The following is a 15,589-nucleotide window of genomic DNA, read 5'->3' as shown; positions in this document are numbered from 1 at the left end:
AATTTCAGAGATATTACTGCCTGAAGAATGAGTAAATCTTATTTTTATTCTTATAGTTTTTATGATTTTCTAGATGTTCTAAAAATGAGTCATGAAAGAGAATATAAAACTGATTGGTTTTCTAGTTTCAGCTTTGGCATACTTTTCCCTTTAGGTGATGGATAAGTGCATAAAAGTAATTGATGGTGAAGTGTGAAAAACAGAGCCCCATGGTTTTAGAATGGCAACTCTTACTGTACAGAAGTTCTCTGAAATTACATAGACAGAGTTGCAGACTGGGAAAGACTTTGAGTGGTTACCTTAATCTGGATGTTTGATGTATTTGTGCTTTCATAAAAATAAAATAACTTTCCCCAAAATGAGCATTGCCTACTACAGTACAAGAATAATTAGTTCATGCTAGTAATTACTCAATAATAAATAAGAATACAGGGGGAAAGTTCCCACTTCATATATAAGGAGGCTTTGAACAGAGCATCAATGAGTTAAAACACTGAACACATGTCACTATAAATGCTGCTCTCGGTAAAGGCAGTCACACAGACTAGGCAGACCTTTGAGTCATGGGAAAGCTGCATTTCTCAGGACACTGACAACTTCAACTTCAAAATATTCTTTTGACTAATAAAATGATTCAACTTGAAATTTTCATTTTTATCTCATTTTCTTTTTTAACTCTTTTTAAAAAAAATAATTGAACTTTTAAAATTCCATACTACAGTTCTTAATCAAATTTAGAACTTCTCCCCCATCCATGTGCCCCCTTCCCCTGGCTGGACCTCATGTATTCTGCCTTACATGTTAAGTTCTATCCAGTCTAGCATTTTTACCTAGATTTCCTTCAGCATAAATTTCTCCACTGGAGTCTAGTCGGCCCATCTAGACAACTTATGTAAGGTATATACTCCCTCAACAATAGCAATTAGTCTCTAAGAGTTCTCAGTCTAGGGCAGGCCCCCACCTGTTTCGCTCCTCCCTTCTGGGCCCTTATTTAATTGAGTTGGTATGGATTCTGTGCTCCAGAATCCAATGGGGCAAGTTCACATGTGCCGGTTTCCAGTGGCCTGAAAGCCTCTGCCTTCCCTGTGTTCATGAACCAGTCCTGACTCTTACAATCGTTCAGTCCCCTATTCTGCAATGGTTCCTGCGCCTGGGTAAGTGAGGCTCAATATAGGCATCTTATCCAAGGATACACACTCTGAAGTCTCTTATTCTTTAAAATTTGGCTAGGTGTGGGCTTCTGGGTTTTGTTTGTTTGTTTGCTTGTTTGTTTGTTTTATGTATATGAGTGTCTTGACTGCATACAAGTGCACCCATGCATGCAATACCAGTAGAGGCCAGAAGAGGGCATCGGCTCCCCTGGAACTGGAATTAGAGATCATTCCTAGGAAACATCCTTGTGGGTTCTGGAAAATGAATCTGGGTCTGCTGCAAGAGGAGTTGGTGCTCTTAACCACTGAGTCATTTCTTCAGCCCCCTTCATTTTCATTTAAAGGAAATTTTTTGCTCTCCATTGCATAATTTAGTGGAAAAAAAAATAGAGAAGACAGAATTATTCTTGTATGGCATTTACAGGGCAAGGACTGGTGGGGGGGGCGGAGGGTCATAGGTTAGAATGACATTTAAACTCTGCTTCAAAGTTTGCCCTCTTATCTCCATCTTTCCACAGGGTCATACCTTTCACTGCCCCCTACAGCCTCCAGGATTCTATCATCACTTGTTCCTCTGCCCCTGTACAGGATTCGATGTTTTTCAAAACAACTACATGAGGCTGAAAAAAACAAAATGCTAACAGGAAACAGATTGAGTATGTTTTTTCATTTAGATGAGTAAAGATATCCAGAGGGGTGAGCTGGAGAAATGGCTCAGAGGTGAAGAGCACTGGCTACTTTTACAGAGGACCCAAGTTCAGTTCCCACCATCCACGTGGAGGCTCACAACTGACAATAACTCCCATTCCAGGGCATCCAGTGCCCTCTTCTGACCTCCACTAGCATTGTGTGACCCGGATGCACTTACAAACATGCAGGCAATGCACTCATACACATAAAAAATAAAATAGTTTTAAAGATGCCCCAGAGGACTGTGAGATGCCTGTCTCCTCAGCTTAAAATGTAGGCCATAGCCTCCATTGAATTAGCCCTCCAGATGAGGAGATGGGAAAATGCTAAAAAGCCTTCTTCACAAACAGTGGTTCAAACCTTTTGTTGAGCAAGAAATCCCAACTTCTCCTAAAAATCTGAGGAATAAAATGTGCAACTGAGGTTTTATTGCTGTGCTGAATTACTCATGGACAAAATTTTTGAATGAAGGCCAGTAGAGCTCCAATTTTGTGCATGTATACTTATGCATGTTTGTATCATGTATAAATGACACTGTCTTTTATCCAGATAGAATCACTAATTAATTTTAAGAATCCCTAGATTTCTATTCAATTGACTTAGAATTGATTGATCACTTGTATAAATTAAATACATTCAACACTGTTTATAACAGAGAAAGCAAAATTATTTTCATGTGAACATTTTGGCAAATAAGATGATTGCTGTTACTGATTTAGGGAAAGTAGTTGCTTCTTTCAGTAATAATACATTATAAGATTATATTTTTATTTTGCTGTAGTTTACCATCTACACAGGGCTAAAGCAGAAATAACCTGATATAATATTTGGCTCTGTTTAGTATTGTAGTATATAATCTCAAAATTGATTTAAAAAGTCTTTTTGATATGTTACATAAAGGATGATCATAACCAATGTTGGCATTTGAATTACATCAATTTAACAAGATGTTATCAAAGGGCTGGTTGCTAAATTTGTGCCTGCAAAGAAGAACACACAAACACTAAATACAGAGAGGACATCTGTCACCCCAGTTCTCTCAGGGTCTCTTGTGCTATCAGAAAAATCATATAAACCATATCTTTATGAGAATTTATTATAGCATACATCATTGGGGGAGCTAAAGTGACTTATAAAGAAACGAACTCCTGGTGCCCAGCTCTGTGCAGTGGCTCAAAGCCCGCCATTCCAGATCACTCCTGCGGGTCCCCCATAGTTACCACTAGCTTTTGCCCATGCCTCCTGGGCCCACAGTTTCACCCCAGGTCAGTAAATGCTGGGCCATTCCATTCTTGCATGCCCGGCTGCCTCACTCAGTTTGCGGCTCCTGTCCAAGAGGGTAGAAAGCACCTCCCTCCATAGCTAGCTCTCCACAGTCAATTCTCCACAGCAGGCCCCACCCCTCAGAGGAAAGAGACTCTTTGGAGACACACTCCTCCCCTTTCCTCCACTCTTACACTCTTTCTGCCAATCTTTCACTAAGGTCCCTGAACCTTGGAGAGGGTGACAGATGTAGGGTGATCTCTCTGGTATCATGGCAAGATAGTGACTTCTGGGGCCTCCCCATTATCCATCTTCAAGCCGTGGTCATTGATCTATCTCCGTGGTGTTTCTTCTACTATAAAGACAACTAGAAGGAAATAGACACATCTAAACAAACATGAATGTAAATACAAATGCCTGGAAGATATCCCTACAGGTGTACTATACTCACTAAACAGTATACTTGTCATGCCTTCCCCATTAGGGCCACACAGGGGGTTGGCCTGGTCTGCAGCACCAGATGTGTGTTCAACTCCTTAGAGCAGGCCTTATCCAACTAGAAGTTTGTCAGTTGCACGAATGTTGGTTGAGCCATTATTGCACTTGCAGGCCTTGCTTGGCATGTCCATAGTGTGCAGCATGCGGGGTCCATTGTCAAGTAGACTCATAGGGGATCCTTTCTTCCCCAACCATCTGTATAGTGCCTTCTGTCACTATGAATGCCATCCATCCAGTGCCATGGAGTTTTTTGGCTTAGTCTCAGCTCTATCTCTTCTTTTCCTCCCATGCTCACATGATGCAATGTCTTCAGCAACATGGTCTTACCAACCTTTCTAGTGTACAACTGACATTAGTGGCAATAGCCTTGGTGAATTTGAGAACCTCTAGGATTTCTCTCTGACCAATAGCTCAAAGGGAGGCAACCCACCCTGGTACTGTAAATTTCCTTAACAGTTGTATAGTTTGGGAGCCTTTGCTTTTATCTTATCCAACCATAAAACTTCCAAGAATCTTACAGCTATAGCCATCCTTTGCTTCTTCAGGTATCTTACAAATGAGTTTCACATCTGTAAAACACTAGAAGGAAAGTTAACATCATATATTAAATCAATCATAGACAAGGTCTAACACAGCATGGAAAGGTTTTATCCATTTGTATTAACTGTTTTCTCCATAGATCCTTGTTAGGTACCATAGCATGGGTATGAGGTATTAATTTGGTTAGTTCTTTACTATCTTTATTTATCCCTTGCAATCATTTTTCACTTGGGGGATTTTACATGGAGCCTCATTGTATTCTTTTATTCTTGATACACTTACAGGTGTTGGCTCCAGTTGCCTGACCCTGCACTGGGCAAAGGAGGCAGGGGTTTCCTCTTGTTCCCACTGCACCATTTGGTTCCCTGAGTCAGCAGGCCCTGGGTCTGCCTTCTGACTGTATCCATATCTCTCATTTCTCTATTGACCACACCTAGCTGCTGGGAGAGAATTTGGTGGGAAAAACTGCTTCCACTCTTAGTATAGTCTTTATCAGGAGAGAAATGCATTTTATTTAATCCTTGGGGATTCTAAACCACCCCTGAGACAGTTTTTATCCTTTGAATGCCTTTTGTAAACTGTTATTCTGGTTTTAAAGCCTTCCGGAAACTCCTTAGTACTGAATTTGGTTTTCTATCAATTTTTTTCTCTGGGAATTTGGGCTCAACATAAGTCTTGTCACATTTATCTTCAAGTAACCCAAATGAACAATTTCTTTTGTCTGGTCTTTTTTATATCTCTTATGGGGTGTTCTGTTATTCTACCGACATGTTTTACATGCTGGTTAGAATCATTTAGATTTTCTAAAGCCTCTCTCACTTACAAAGATCCTGTCTCATTAAAAGGACTTAGCAAAACCATTAAAGCTCCATACAATTCTCGAGGTCCCAGGTGAATTAAGCTTTGTATCTCTGGTGAACACAGTCTTACCTGACCCATTGAAGTGGACATCATATATTGCTTTTTTCATACCTAGTTTTCTTAGTAATGCCTGCCCCTCCTTTATAGTCCTCCACCCCCTCCTAATCATGTTAGCCTCCCTTGGTGACAACCATGTACCTTTAATGCCTTCAACAAGAGATCCCATTAAGGACTGCTCCCCTCTGCATTGGCCTAAGTTGAACAGCCTATATCACAAGGATGGATGGGTGGTTATGTAACTCATCTGTGAAGCTTCTGAAGGACTTAGACTGATGTCATTTGCTCCCATGTCCCACACTCTCACAAGCCACGTGGCTAGGGGCTCTTTGATTGCTTGTTTGTAAGTTTTTCCTAGTTTCAACAGTTCCAGTGTGGAGCATTTCCTAGCTATAGCACTGTTAGTTGCTTTTCCTCTTTGTATCAATGGTTGAATCTGAGGGGCAGGTTTAGATACTTTTATTTTTAGGTCATTTCCTTTTTTACTATTATCTGTTTTTTTCCTCTGAGTCCTTGGACCTTACACAAGTTAAAAAGTCCAAATTTTTTTTCTCTCAAGCCTCTGCAACTGGATCTGCCAGGACCCCTGTAGCCTTTTCAGCTTCCCCTGCCTGGGGCATATCTTTTATTATGCAAAGTGGCCATCCCCTTCTCTGGGCTCTACATTTGTGTCCAAAACCATTAAAATTTTTTCTAGCCTCTCAATAACCTTCAACAAATCTTCACATACTCACAACATACCCCCACATTTACAACACAGCCGTGGCCCAACTATCAGACAAACCATATAACATATCTTTATGTGAATTTATTATAGTACTGTTGGGGGGATGACTCACAAGGAAACGAACACCCGGTGCCCTGCTGTGCACCATGGTGAAAAGTCTGCCATTTCAGATAGCTCCCGTGGCCCACCCATGGTCACCACTAGCTTTTGCCTACACCTTGTGGGCCCACAGTCTTGCCCCAGGTCGATAAATGCCAGGCCATTCCATTCACATGGCTGCCTCGTGCAGTTCCTCCCTCTGTGGCTAGCTTGCCACAGTCAATTCTTTGCAGCAGGCCCCACCCCTCAGAGGAAACAGACTGTTTGGGGACACAACATCCAAAAGCCAAGTCCTGCATACAAAGTGATTTCAGAGAAGACTGATAAAGTTTGGTCAAGGAGAAAATCATTTTCACATATGTATAATGGCTATGTTTACTTTCTTGATCAAAAATATGAGTAGAAACATACTCTTATTGACCCATATATGCACACATATATTTTCCCATGCAGACACGGTAAAAAAAACTGATATCACACTTCAAATATCTTTCCAACAAAACTGTTTAAAAAACAACCACTATTGAAAAGAATATGGAAGTTCCTAACAAGATGAGAAATACATTTATAGTACATCAATACCACTTCTGTGAATAAATGTAAGAGACATGATTAAAGGATCTCATAGAGATATTTGCTGAAGGATAATCATATCAGCTCTGGTCCTGGAAAAGGAGAGGCAGTATCAACCCAGGTATCAATTAATAGATTTTTTGACAAATAATATGTAGTATGTGATAGACAGAAATATCTCTAAGCCTTTAAAATTTTGGGAATAGGAACACAAAGTTCCTACCTGGACATATACAATGTAGGAACGTTAATGACATTACATTAAGTAAAATCAGCCAGTGAAAGAGAGACAAATACTACATGAACTACCTACCTAGACTATCCAAAATTATGGACACAGAAGAAGAAGCATAGTAGTTAAAGGACCATGGAATGAAAAAAAAAATGAACTGGGGAGTAATGTAAACAATTGCTCATTTTTTTCAAGATGATAGAATTTTGACATTCATTTATATAAACTTTTAATTTTTTGAAATGAAAACCTGAATTCTTTGTAAAAGAACAAGCACATTCATGCAACAACAATTGCATGTTTTATATTATGCATACTTCACCAAATCTTAGCAGAGCCACACTTAAATGATTTCTAATAATACTCGACTTTCTTCCTTGGACAATTGTACCAATCTTTACAACATGCTTTGTGGTGCTACTGCTCTTTTGTGATGAATCAATGTTTCCTTCACAGGAGATGGAAGACTTTGTCCAGAGCTCTGGAGAACATGGTGTTGTGGTGCTTTCTCTGGGGTCGATGGTTTGCAATTTGACAGAAGACAGGGCCAATGTGATTGCAACAGCCCTAGCCCAGATTCCACAAAAGGTGAGGTGGAGTGCCTCATCACATCACTGCTTCCTGAATCCCTTACACAGTGTGATAGGTCTGACTCTAGAAATTTCCTGTGTGAAATTCAAATTATCATGATATTGCTAGATTATTGCAGAAATCATTTGTAAGAAAAAATATATATGACAGATGCTGAAGTAAAGGATATTTTGATTAATAGCTGTGATTCAGTAAGAAATGCAATTAAGGAGTGTAATGTGAACTTTGTGTTATAATAATATTATAGGCAGATATAGGAAAAATCTGCTTCTTTCTTCCTCTGTATTCTCAGAAAATTACTTAGGACTTTGCACACACTAAAATGTAATGACTGCAATAAAATTCTAACCAGTAAGTATACATTAGCATTCAAAGTTTGGAGTTTTATCACAGTGCAATGTTCCTGTGTAATCTGTCTCATCTATTCTGCTACATTTTGAAATGCACCTATTAAGTACTGTTTTGGTTGCTATTAAAAAAGTATGCCAAAGCTAGTCATGGTGGTGCACGTCTTTAATCCCAGCACTTGGGAGGCAGAGGCAGGTGGATCTTTCTGAGTTCGAGGCCAGCCTGGTCTACATAGTGAGTTCCAGGACAGCTGGGGCTACAAGGAGACCAGAGCTACGGCAATCTCAAGTTCACCAAACCAACCAGTCTTGGAGGAAGAAAAACCAATCCATCTTGGGTGTGTATATTAGAATAGGGAAATATAAGAAAATGAATGGAGTCAGGAACTTGCTCTTGAAGTGGACCATGTACCTTAGAAAGTGTGGAATCAGAAGGGACAAATTTGAATAAAGTAATATGATAAGTATGTTATAAGTATACTACATCAAATATCATTCAGGAATATTGATGCTGGATGTTTGTGACACAAACACCTGTTAATGTAGATTGGTAAAACAAAATAAAGGTGTAAGTCATTAATAACTTTTGTTTGTTATTGAACTAGAATTATAATCACAAATTTCTTAAATCTACCAATGTACTACTGATAGACTCTTTTGCTTAAGTTACTGTCTATTAAATATTGATGCTCCATGTCAGACCTTGACCACATATAAAGATATGTAGAGGAGTGTGTACTGTATTTACATCAAAAATAGATGATTGTTCATGTTTATCAGCCTCATTCTTGTTGCCAAGCTCTCAGATATTAAGGATTTAACTATATTATTTCTTAACCTCTTTAGACTACTAACATACGTAATTTGAATTTTTAAAATTTTTATTGTTTTTGTATATTTCATGCAACAGAACCTATTCAGATTAGACCCCCTTCCCCCACCAATGCCACAAAACTACCCACCAGACCTCATGAATTCTACCATACATGTTAAGTTCTGTCCAGTCAAGCACTCGTACCCAGATGTCCTTTGGTGCAAATTCATCCACTGGAGTCTAGTCAGCCTACCTAGAGATTGTAAGTAAGTTCTACTCTCCCTCATCGAGTAGTAATTGGTCTCTAACAGTTCCCAGACTAGGGCCGGCCCACCACCCATTTCCCTCACTCCACTCTGGACCTTTGTCTGATTGAGTTGGCATGGACCCTGTACTCAATGCCATCATTGCCACAAATTTACACGTGCAAGTTTCAAGTGGCCTGAAAGCCTCTGCTTCCCTATGTTAATGAATCAATCCTGGCTCTTACCATTTTTCTGTTCTTTCTTCCACAATGGGTCCCTGAGCCATGGGTGGGTGAGGTTTAATATAGGAGTCCTATCCAGGGTCACACTCTGCAGTCTCCTATTCTTTAAAACCTGACTTCTGTGTGCATCGCACTCTGTTGTATAAGGATGTTTCACTGGTGAGAGTTGAAGGAATTCCCTATTTTTCTCTCTACCCCATTCCACTATGCTACATGAGCTTCAGGTGTAGAGGTTCAACTACAGATATGTCACCTAGGACTGGGCATCTCTCAGATGTATATTCTTTTTGTCTGGCCAGTTGTGAGATTCTGCAGTAGCCTCAATCTGTTGCAAAAAGAAGCTTCTTTGATGAGTGGTGTATAGTATACATGTCTGTAAATATAAAGATTCATATTGAGGATATGGCAAGAAATTTCATTTGTCTAGAGTTATGACAGAGATACGGTTATCTCTAGGATCTATGACCTCTCCAGCCATATGTATTTGGCTGTTTACAGTCACACCCATGAGTTCACTCCCACTGAGAGGGCTTCAAGTCCAATTAGATAGTTGTTGCTTAGCCCCCGGATAACAGTGCTGCTGCTGCACCAACAACAGAGGTAGTTTGCTCTGCCAGGCATTATGGTTATTAAGTTTTAGGGCTGGTTTAGACCATTGTTTTTATCCCTTAGCAACTTACATAGTGTCCTCTAAAACTATGAGACCTAAACTTCAGGTAGAAGGCTTCCAGGTCATTTCCTGTTACATTGCTCCAAGTCCTGTGTCCAAAATATGTCCTGTCTTCAGAAGTAGGGTCTAATTTTCCAGTTCTGAGAAATAACCAAGAGCTCTGACAATAGCCCATATTATTTGGGGAGTCTCTTGGACCACTGTGACCAACCACTCCAAGGGAAGTCTCTCCTGTCTGGCACTGTGTTCCTTGCCATACAACCCCTAAGTATAAATACACACTAATGTTCAGACACTGTATGTGGTATGAGCATTTCTCAGGGGGGTTCAGAGAAAGCACATTTCCCTCTGGCTTCCCTAGCCCCCCAAAATCCAGTAAGAGTCTGGTTTTATCTCAACAGGTTCTATGGAGATTTGAAGGCAAGAAGCCAGACACTCTAGGCTCCAATACTCAGCTGTACCCGTGGATCCCCCAGAATGACCTACTTGGTAAGGTACAAGAGAAAAACCCAGAAACATGAGGAATAGCCAGTCAGAGACAGAAGAGGTCAATGAAAAAAAGATTGTGTTCTAGTTCCAGGGAAAATGGATAAATAACAAGTGATGATATTCTATTCCACCCTGTAACATTCAGTGTGACCAGTTTCCATTTTTATTTCACCTGTAATTATCTTTCAGATAAATTTTCATTCACTTCATTATTTTTCTCTCTACCTCCTATTTCTATAATTTTATAGTATCCTTTTATCAATGTAGGACAATTTCAAATGACAATGAAAATGGCATTCTTTTATACTGACTGACTCTTACTTACCATGCTAAAAAACAATCCACACCAGACATGGAACCGCATTTGATGATGAAGTATTGCTGTCCTGATTCCAGCGCCATGAACGCCCCACTCCCTGCTGACTTGAAGTGACATACCACGTTTCTCCAGGCAACCATATGCTCCTGTTTCTGCCTGTTTGTGCATATGCTGTTTGCTCTACTTGGGATGTGCCCTGCCTTTTCTGTCCTTTCTGTCCTTTGCACAGACTCATTTCTATCTTTCACACACTACCTCTTCATCCTGTGTCCTTCACTTAATCGTGAGAGGACTTATGGTGCTTCTCACACTAAGATTTGAAAGGAATTTCAGTGTACTTAAAAGTTTTTAATTGACATTTATTTCCATGTATATTATGGTTTTGCCAGGATGTATGTAAGTGAGCCACATGCATACAGTGCCCACAGAATCTGGAAAAGGGCACAGGATTCCCTGAAACTGGAGTTAAGAATAGTTGTTACCTGTCCTGTCAGTACTGGAAACCAAACCCCAGTCCTTTGCAAAAGCATCCAGTATTCTTAATTATTGATCTCTGGACCCTTTCATGCATTTTTACGATTATAATAATTAGTTATCTAGAATATATTTCACCATTCCATGCCTTTTATTCTTTCTCGGTTTATTTTTAAGAGTTATAATTAATATTTTTTCTGATTTCTCCCAATGCTAGGTCATCCAAAAACCAAAGCCTTTATAACTCACGGTGGAACCAACGGCCTCTATGAGGCGATCTACCATGGAATCCCCGTAGTCGGCATTCCCTTGTTTGGAGATCAACCTGATAATGTTGTTCGCATGCAGACCAAAGGGGCAGGTGTTAGAGTGGACTTCCTCACGATGTCAAGTTCAGATCTGCTTGATGCAGTGAAGACAGTCATCAACGATCCCTCGTGAGTGCAATGCTTTTAACTTAAGTAGTACTTAATATACATCTTTTTAACAATAACACTAGATTTCACCCAATTTTGAATCTAATTTAAAAAAAAAAACTTATAATGGTTTAATCACTGTGAAATTAGTTTTACTCCTAATCAGGACTGCAAAGTGTCACCTATAGACTTACAAGTAGTTGTCTCAAGAATAATGTGATGCTAAAACTTTTTTTCTATAATGCTTAAGGAAAGATTAGCAATTTTAAAAATAAAAATAATAAATAAAATATATTTTAAAAATTTTAAATGATCCCCATTTATTGGCTAAACAGATGCATATGCAGAGTCAGTAATGATCAAACAAGGATAGATAGCATTTCCATCTTCTTGAATATCCATTGCGTCTTTTGTGCTAACACTTTTTTTTCTATATTGGTAAAGGAAAGATTAGCAATTTTCAAAATTTGACCAAATCCATAGAACAGGATAATGAAGCTGAAACAATATAAAATACTCCAACTGTATGTCTAAAATCTCAAATTCCTTATTAAAATGATTCACATTTATTGGCTAAATAGATGTATATGTATAGCAATTAATGATCAAAAAAGAATAGATATCATTTTCATCTCCTTGAACATCCATAGCTTCATTTGTTAGCAATCTTGAAAGTCCCCTGCTCTAGAACTTCATTATATAGATAGATCAACATACATGTTGTAAAGCATATTCACTGTTTCTACTATAGAATGCTTTCTCTGATGTCCAACTGCAGCATGGTACCTGTTAGCCCACCTCTCATATTCCTGCTAACTCCTCCCCTTCCCAGACTCTAGTTCCACTGTTCTACTGATGACCCCTGTGAAATGAGCTATATCATGCTCCACAAATTGACGTGAATGTGCAGTGTTCTCCTCGAGGGGCCTATTTTGTTTGACTTAACAGAATATCTGCCAGGTCCATTTTGCAATTGTAAATGATGGGATGACATCATTTACTGTTTTCACACCATATTTTCTTTATCCATCAACTTACAACGGGTACCTCAGACAATCCCAGTTCTTAGCTATCATGGCAAGTACTGCAAAATATATAGAACTGAGAGTATTACTTATTACTTTTAAATACTTTCTCTGATGTCCAACTGCAGCATGGTACCTGTTAGCCCACCTCTCATATTCCTGCTAACTCCTCCCCTTCCCAGACTCTAGTTCCATTGTTCTACTGATGACTCCTGTGAAGCAAACTCTTGTTATGTTCCACACATTGATGTGAATGTGCAATGTTTTTCTTGAGAGGCCTATTTAGTTTGATTTAGAACCCTTATCAGCCAGTTCCATCCTTGCAACTGTAAATGATTGGATGACATCATTTATTGTTTTCATACCATGTTTTCTTTATCCATCAATCTACAGTGGGCAACCCAGTCAATCCCAGGTCTTAGCTATCATGGCAAGTGTTGCAAAATATATAGAACTGCAAGTATTACTTTGACATATTGTTTATTCTTTCTTTGAATGGATTGCTAGAGAAAGGTAAAACCTAGGGAAATTCTATTTTCAGTTTCTTCAACAAATTCCTTGTTCTCTATCTGTACTATCTGACCTAAATTATACTCCAATCAAAGGCCACTAAGAATTGCATCTCCTGGGGCCAGCAAGATGGCTCAGCAGGTAAAATCACTTGCCACTAGGCATGAGTCTGATTCCCAGACCCACGTTTTAGGAGAGAACCTACCCTAAATTATACTCCAACCAAAGGCCACTAAGAATTGCATCTCCTGGGGCCAGCAAAATGGCTCAGCAGGTAAAGTCACTTGACATGAGACATGAGTCGGATCCCCAGGACTCAGGTAGTAGGAGAAAACCTACTTTCAAAAATTGTCCTCTGACCTCCACCTGTGTGTCATGTACATGCACCACACAGATACACACAAAATGAGGGAAGGAATAAATAGATGTTTTAAAAACCAAGAAAAATAATTCCACTTCCTCTGTATCCTTGGGGTCATTTGTTTTATTTGGAATTTGTTGGTTGGTGGATTGGTTGTTTGGTTGGTCAGTTGGTTTCTATGTTTTGCAGTACTCAGGGTCAATCCAGACCCCTGGACCTGCTAAGCAACACCCATTTACTGATCTGTATTCCCAGCCCTACATGTTCCTTTTTGAGGGGAAAGTGTTGATTTTACAACTTTTGCCCCTTTCTAATCAATGAAAGGATTTTTATTCATATTTTAAAGATTTTCATGGCACAATCCCTCTTTGAAATTTCCAGCAGATCATTTTCAAATTGTATTCAGTTCCCCCACGTTAACTGCTAGGCATTGCGGATTACTGTTCACTCTCCTGCAAATTATTTACTTTCCCAAAGGCTTTTCCTTTTGATCTTTGGACAGTATTTCTTCATCAGAATATGCCAACTTATTGCCAAAAATGCTATCATGTCCTAATCAAAGTCGCACTGCACCTACTGCTCTTCTATGGCATTTGTTCAGTTTCATGATGTGTCATGTACATGCACCACACAGATATACACAGAATGAATGAATGAATAATAGATGTTTTAAAAACTAAGAAAACATAATTCCACTTCCTCTGTACCTTGGGATCATTTGTTTTGTTTGGAATTGGTTGTTAGGTTTGTTGGTTGGTTAGTTAGTTTGTCTGTTTTGCAGTACTCAGGGTCAATCCAGACCCGTGGACATGTTAAGCAAACACCCACTCACCGACCTATATTCCCAAACATACATGTTCTTTTTTGAGGGGAAAGTGTTGATTTTACATCTTTTGCACCTTTCTAATCAATGAAAGGATTTTTATTGATATTTTATAGATCTTTATGGCACAATCCCTCTTCAAAATTTCAAGCAGATCATTTTTAAATTGCATTCAGATCTCCCACTTTAAGTGCTAGGGATGGCTTATTACCATTTACTCTGCTGGAAATTATTCACTTTCCCAAAAGCTTTTGATCTTTGGAAAGTATTTCTTCATCTGAAAATGCCAACTTACCACCAAACACACTATCATGTCCTAATCAAAATCAAACTGTGCCTACTGCTCTCCTATGGCATTTGTTCAGTTTCATGGTGCTTTCCATTATCTTTCATAGACTTTCTTTCCAGTAACCTTTCATAGACCTGATGAACTTAAGTAAATTAATTGGTTTTCAATGTTGGTGTCTGTATTTCTCATTTATGTCTGTCTTCAGCTATAAGGAGAACGCCATAAGACTATCAAGAATTCACCACGAGCAGCCAGTGAAGCCCCTCGACCGAGCCGTCTTCTGGGTGGAGTATGTCATGCGCCACAAAGGAGCCAAGCACCTTCGGGTGGCAGCCCACGACCTCAGCTGGTTCCAGTACCACTCCCTGGATGTGATTGGGTTACTGCTGGCCTGCGTGGTGACTGTGACAGTCATCATCTCAAAATGTTGCCTTTTTTGTTACCAGAAGTTTGCTAAAGCTGGAAAGAAGAAGAAAAGGCAGTAGCTGTATCTACATCTGAATTTAAGAGGTTTCACATGGACCTCTTCCAGTGCATTCCAGAAAGATGGGATGACAATCATGGGTTCCTTCGACATGTGAACAGACACTCCTCCACTGTTTATTTGTCAAATCACAGGATGTTTTCCTAGATAAGTAATGTTTAAGAATTAGCAGTATTTCAGGCCAAAGAGAAATTGAAATAAAAAAAAAATAACAATTAAAATAGTCAACATTGGCATATGTAGGCATTTTAGGAATTCACTTTTCCATGACATAAATAGGCTGAAGGAATTCATGTCCACAAAACCAGCCCTTCAGAGAGTTCTGGAAGCAATACAAAGAGCTGAAGAAAGGAATGACTATACCCAAGGGGTTGTGGAAAGAAATTCAATGAAGGTGTAACTGTGGAAAAGTACAGCTATATCAAGATGTAAACAGAAATAAAAATGACAGGATTCAATGCTCATCTTTCATTAATAACTTTAAATATTAATGGACTGAACTCTCCAGTCAAAGGACACAGACTAGATGAATGGATTAAGAAACAAAACCCATCTTTTTGTTGTCTGCAAGAAACTCATCTCACTTTCAAGGACAGACACTATCTCAAAGTGAAAGGATGGAAAAAAAATATACCAAGCAAATGGCACTAAGGAAAAAGCAGGCATCGCAATTTTAATATCTGACAAATTAGACAAAAAAGTAAAACTAAACAGAAGAGATAAGGAGGGTCACTTCATTATGATCAAAGGAACAGTTAACCGAGAAGATATTACAGTCCTTAACATATATGCACCAAAC

At 39.1% G+C, this 15,589-nt stretch overlaps 1 protein-coding gene across 1 annotated transcript in view; it reads left to right on the top strand.

Moving 5' to 3' along the window:
* LOC103725532 (UDP-glucuronosyltransferase 2B31-like) overlaps nt 1–15,126 on the top strand; it is a 19,941-nt gene extending 4,815 nt beyond the window's left edge. Inside the window, exons 3-6 of the mRNA XM_008822829.2 lie at nt 7,148–7,279; nt 10,002–10,089; nt 11,100–11,319; nt 14,512–15,126. Of these exons, the coding sequence (XP_008821051.1) occupies nt 7,148–7,279; nt 10,002–10,089; nt 11,100–11,319; nt 14,512–14,791 (720 nt within the window). The 3' untranslated portion in view covers nt 14,792–15,126. The remainder of the gene's footprint in view (nt 1–7,147; nt 7,280–10,001; nt 10,090–11,099; nt 11,320–14,511) is intronic.
* The last annotated feature ends 463 nt before the right edge of the window (nt 15,127–15,589 follow it).

The sequence above is a fragment of the Nannospalax galili genome, unplaced genomic scaffold, assembly GCF_000622305.1.
Source record: "Nannospalax galili isolate Female #2095 unplaced genomic scaffold, S.galili_v1.0 scaffold1229, whole genome shotgun sequence".
NCBI lineage: Eukaryota > Metazoa > Chordata > Mammalia > Rodentia > Spalacidae > Nannospalax > Nannospalax galili.
This window is presented reverse-complemented; position numbering and strand designations above follow the sequence as displayed.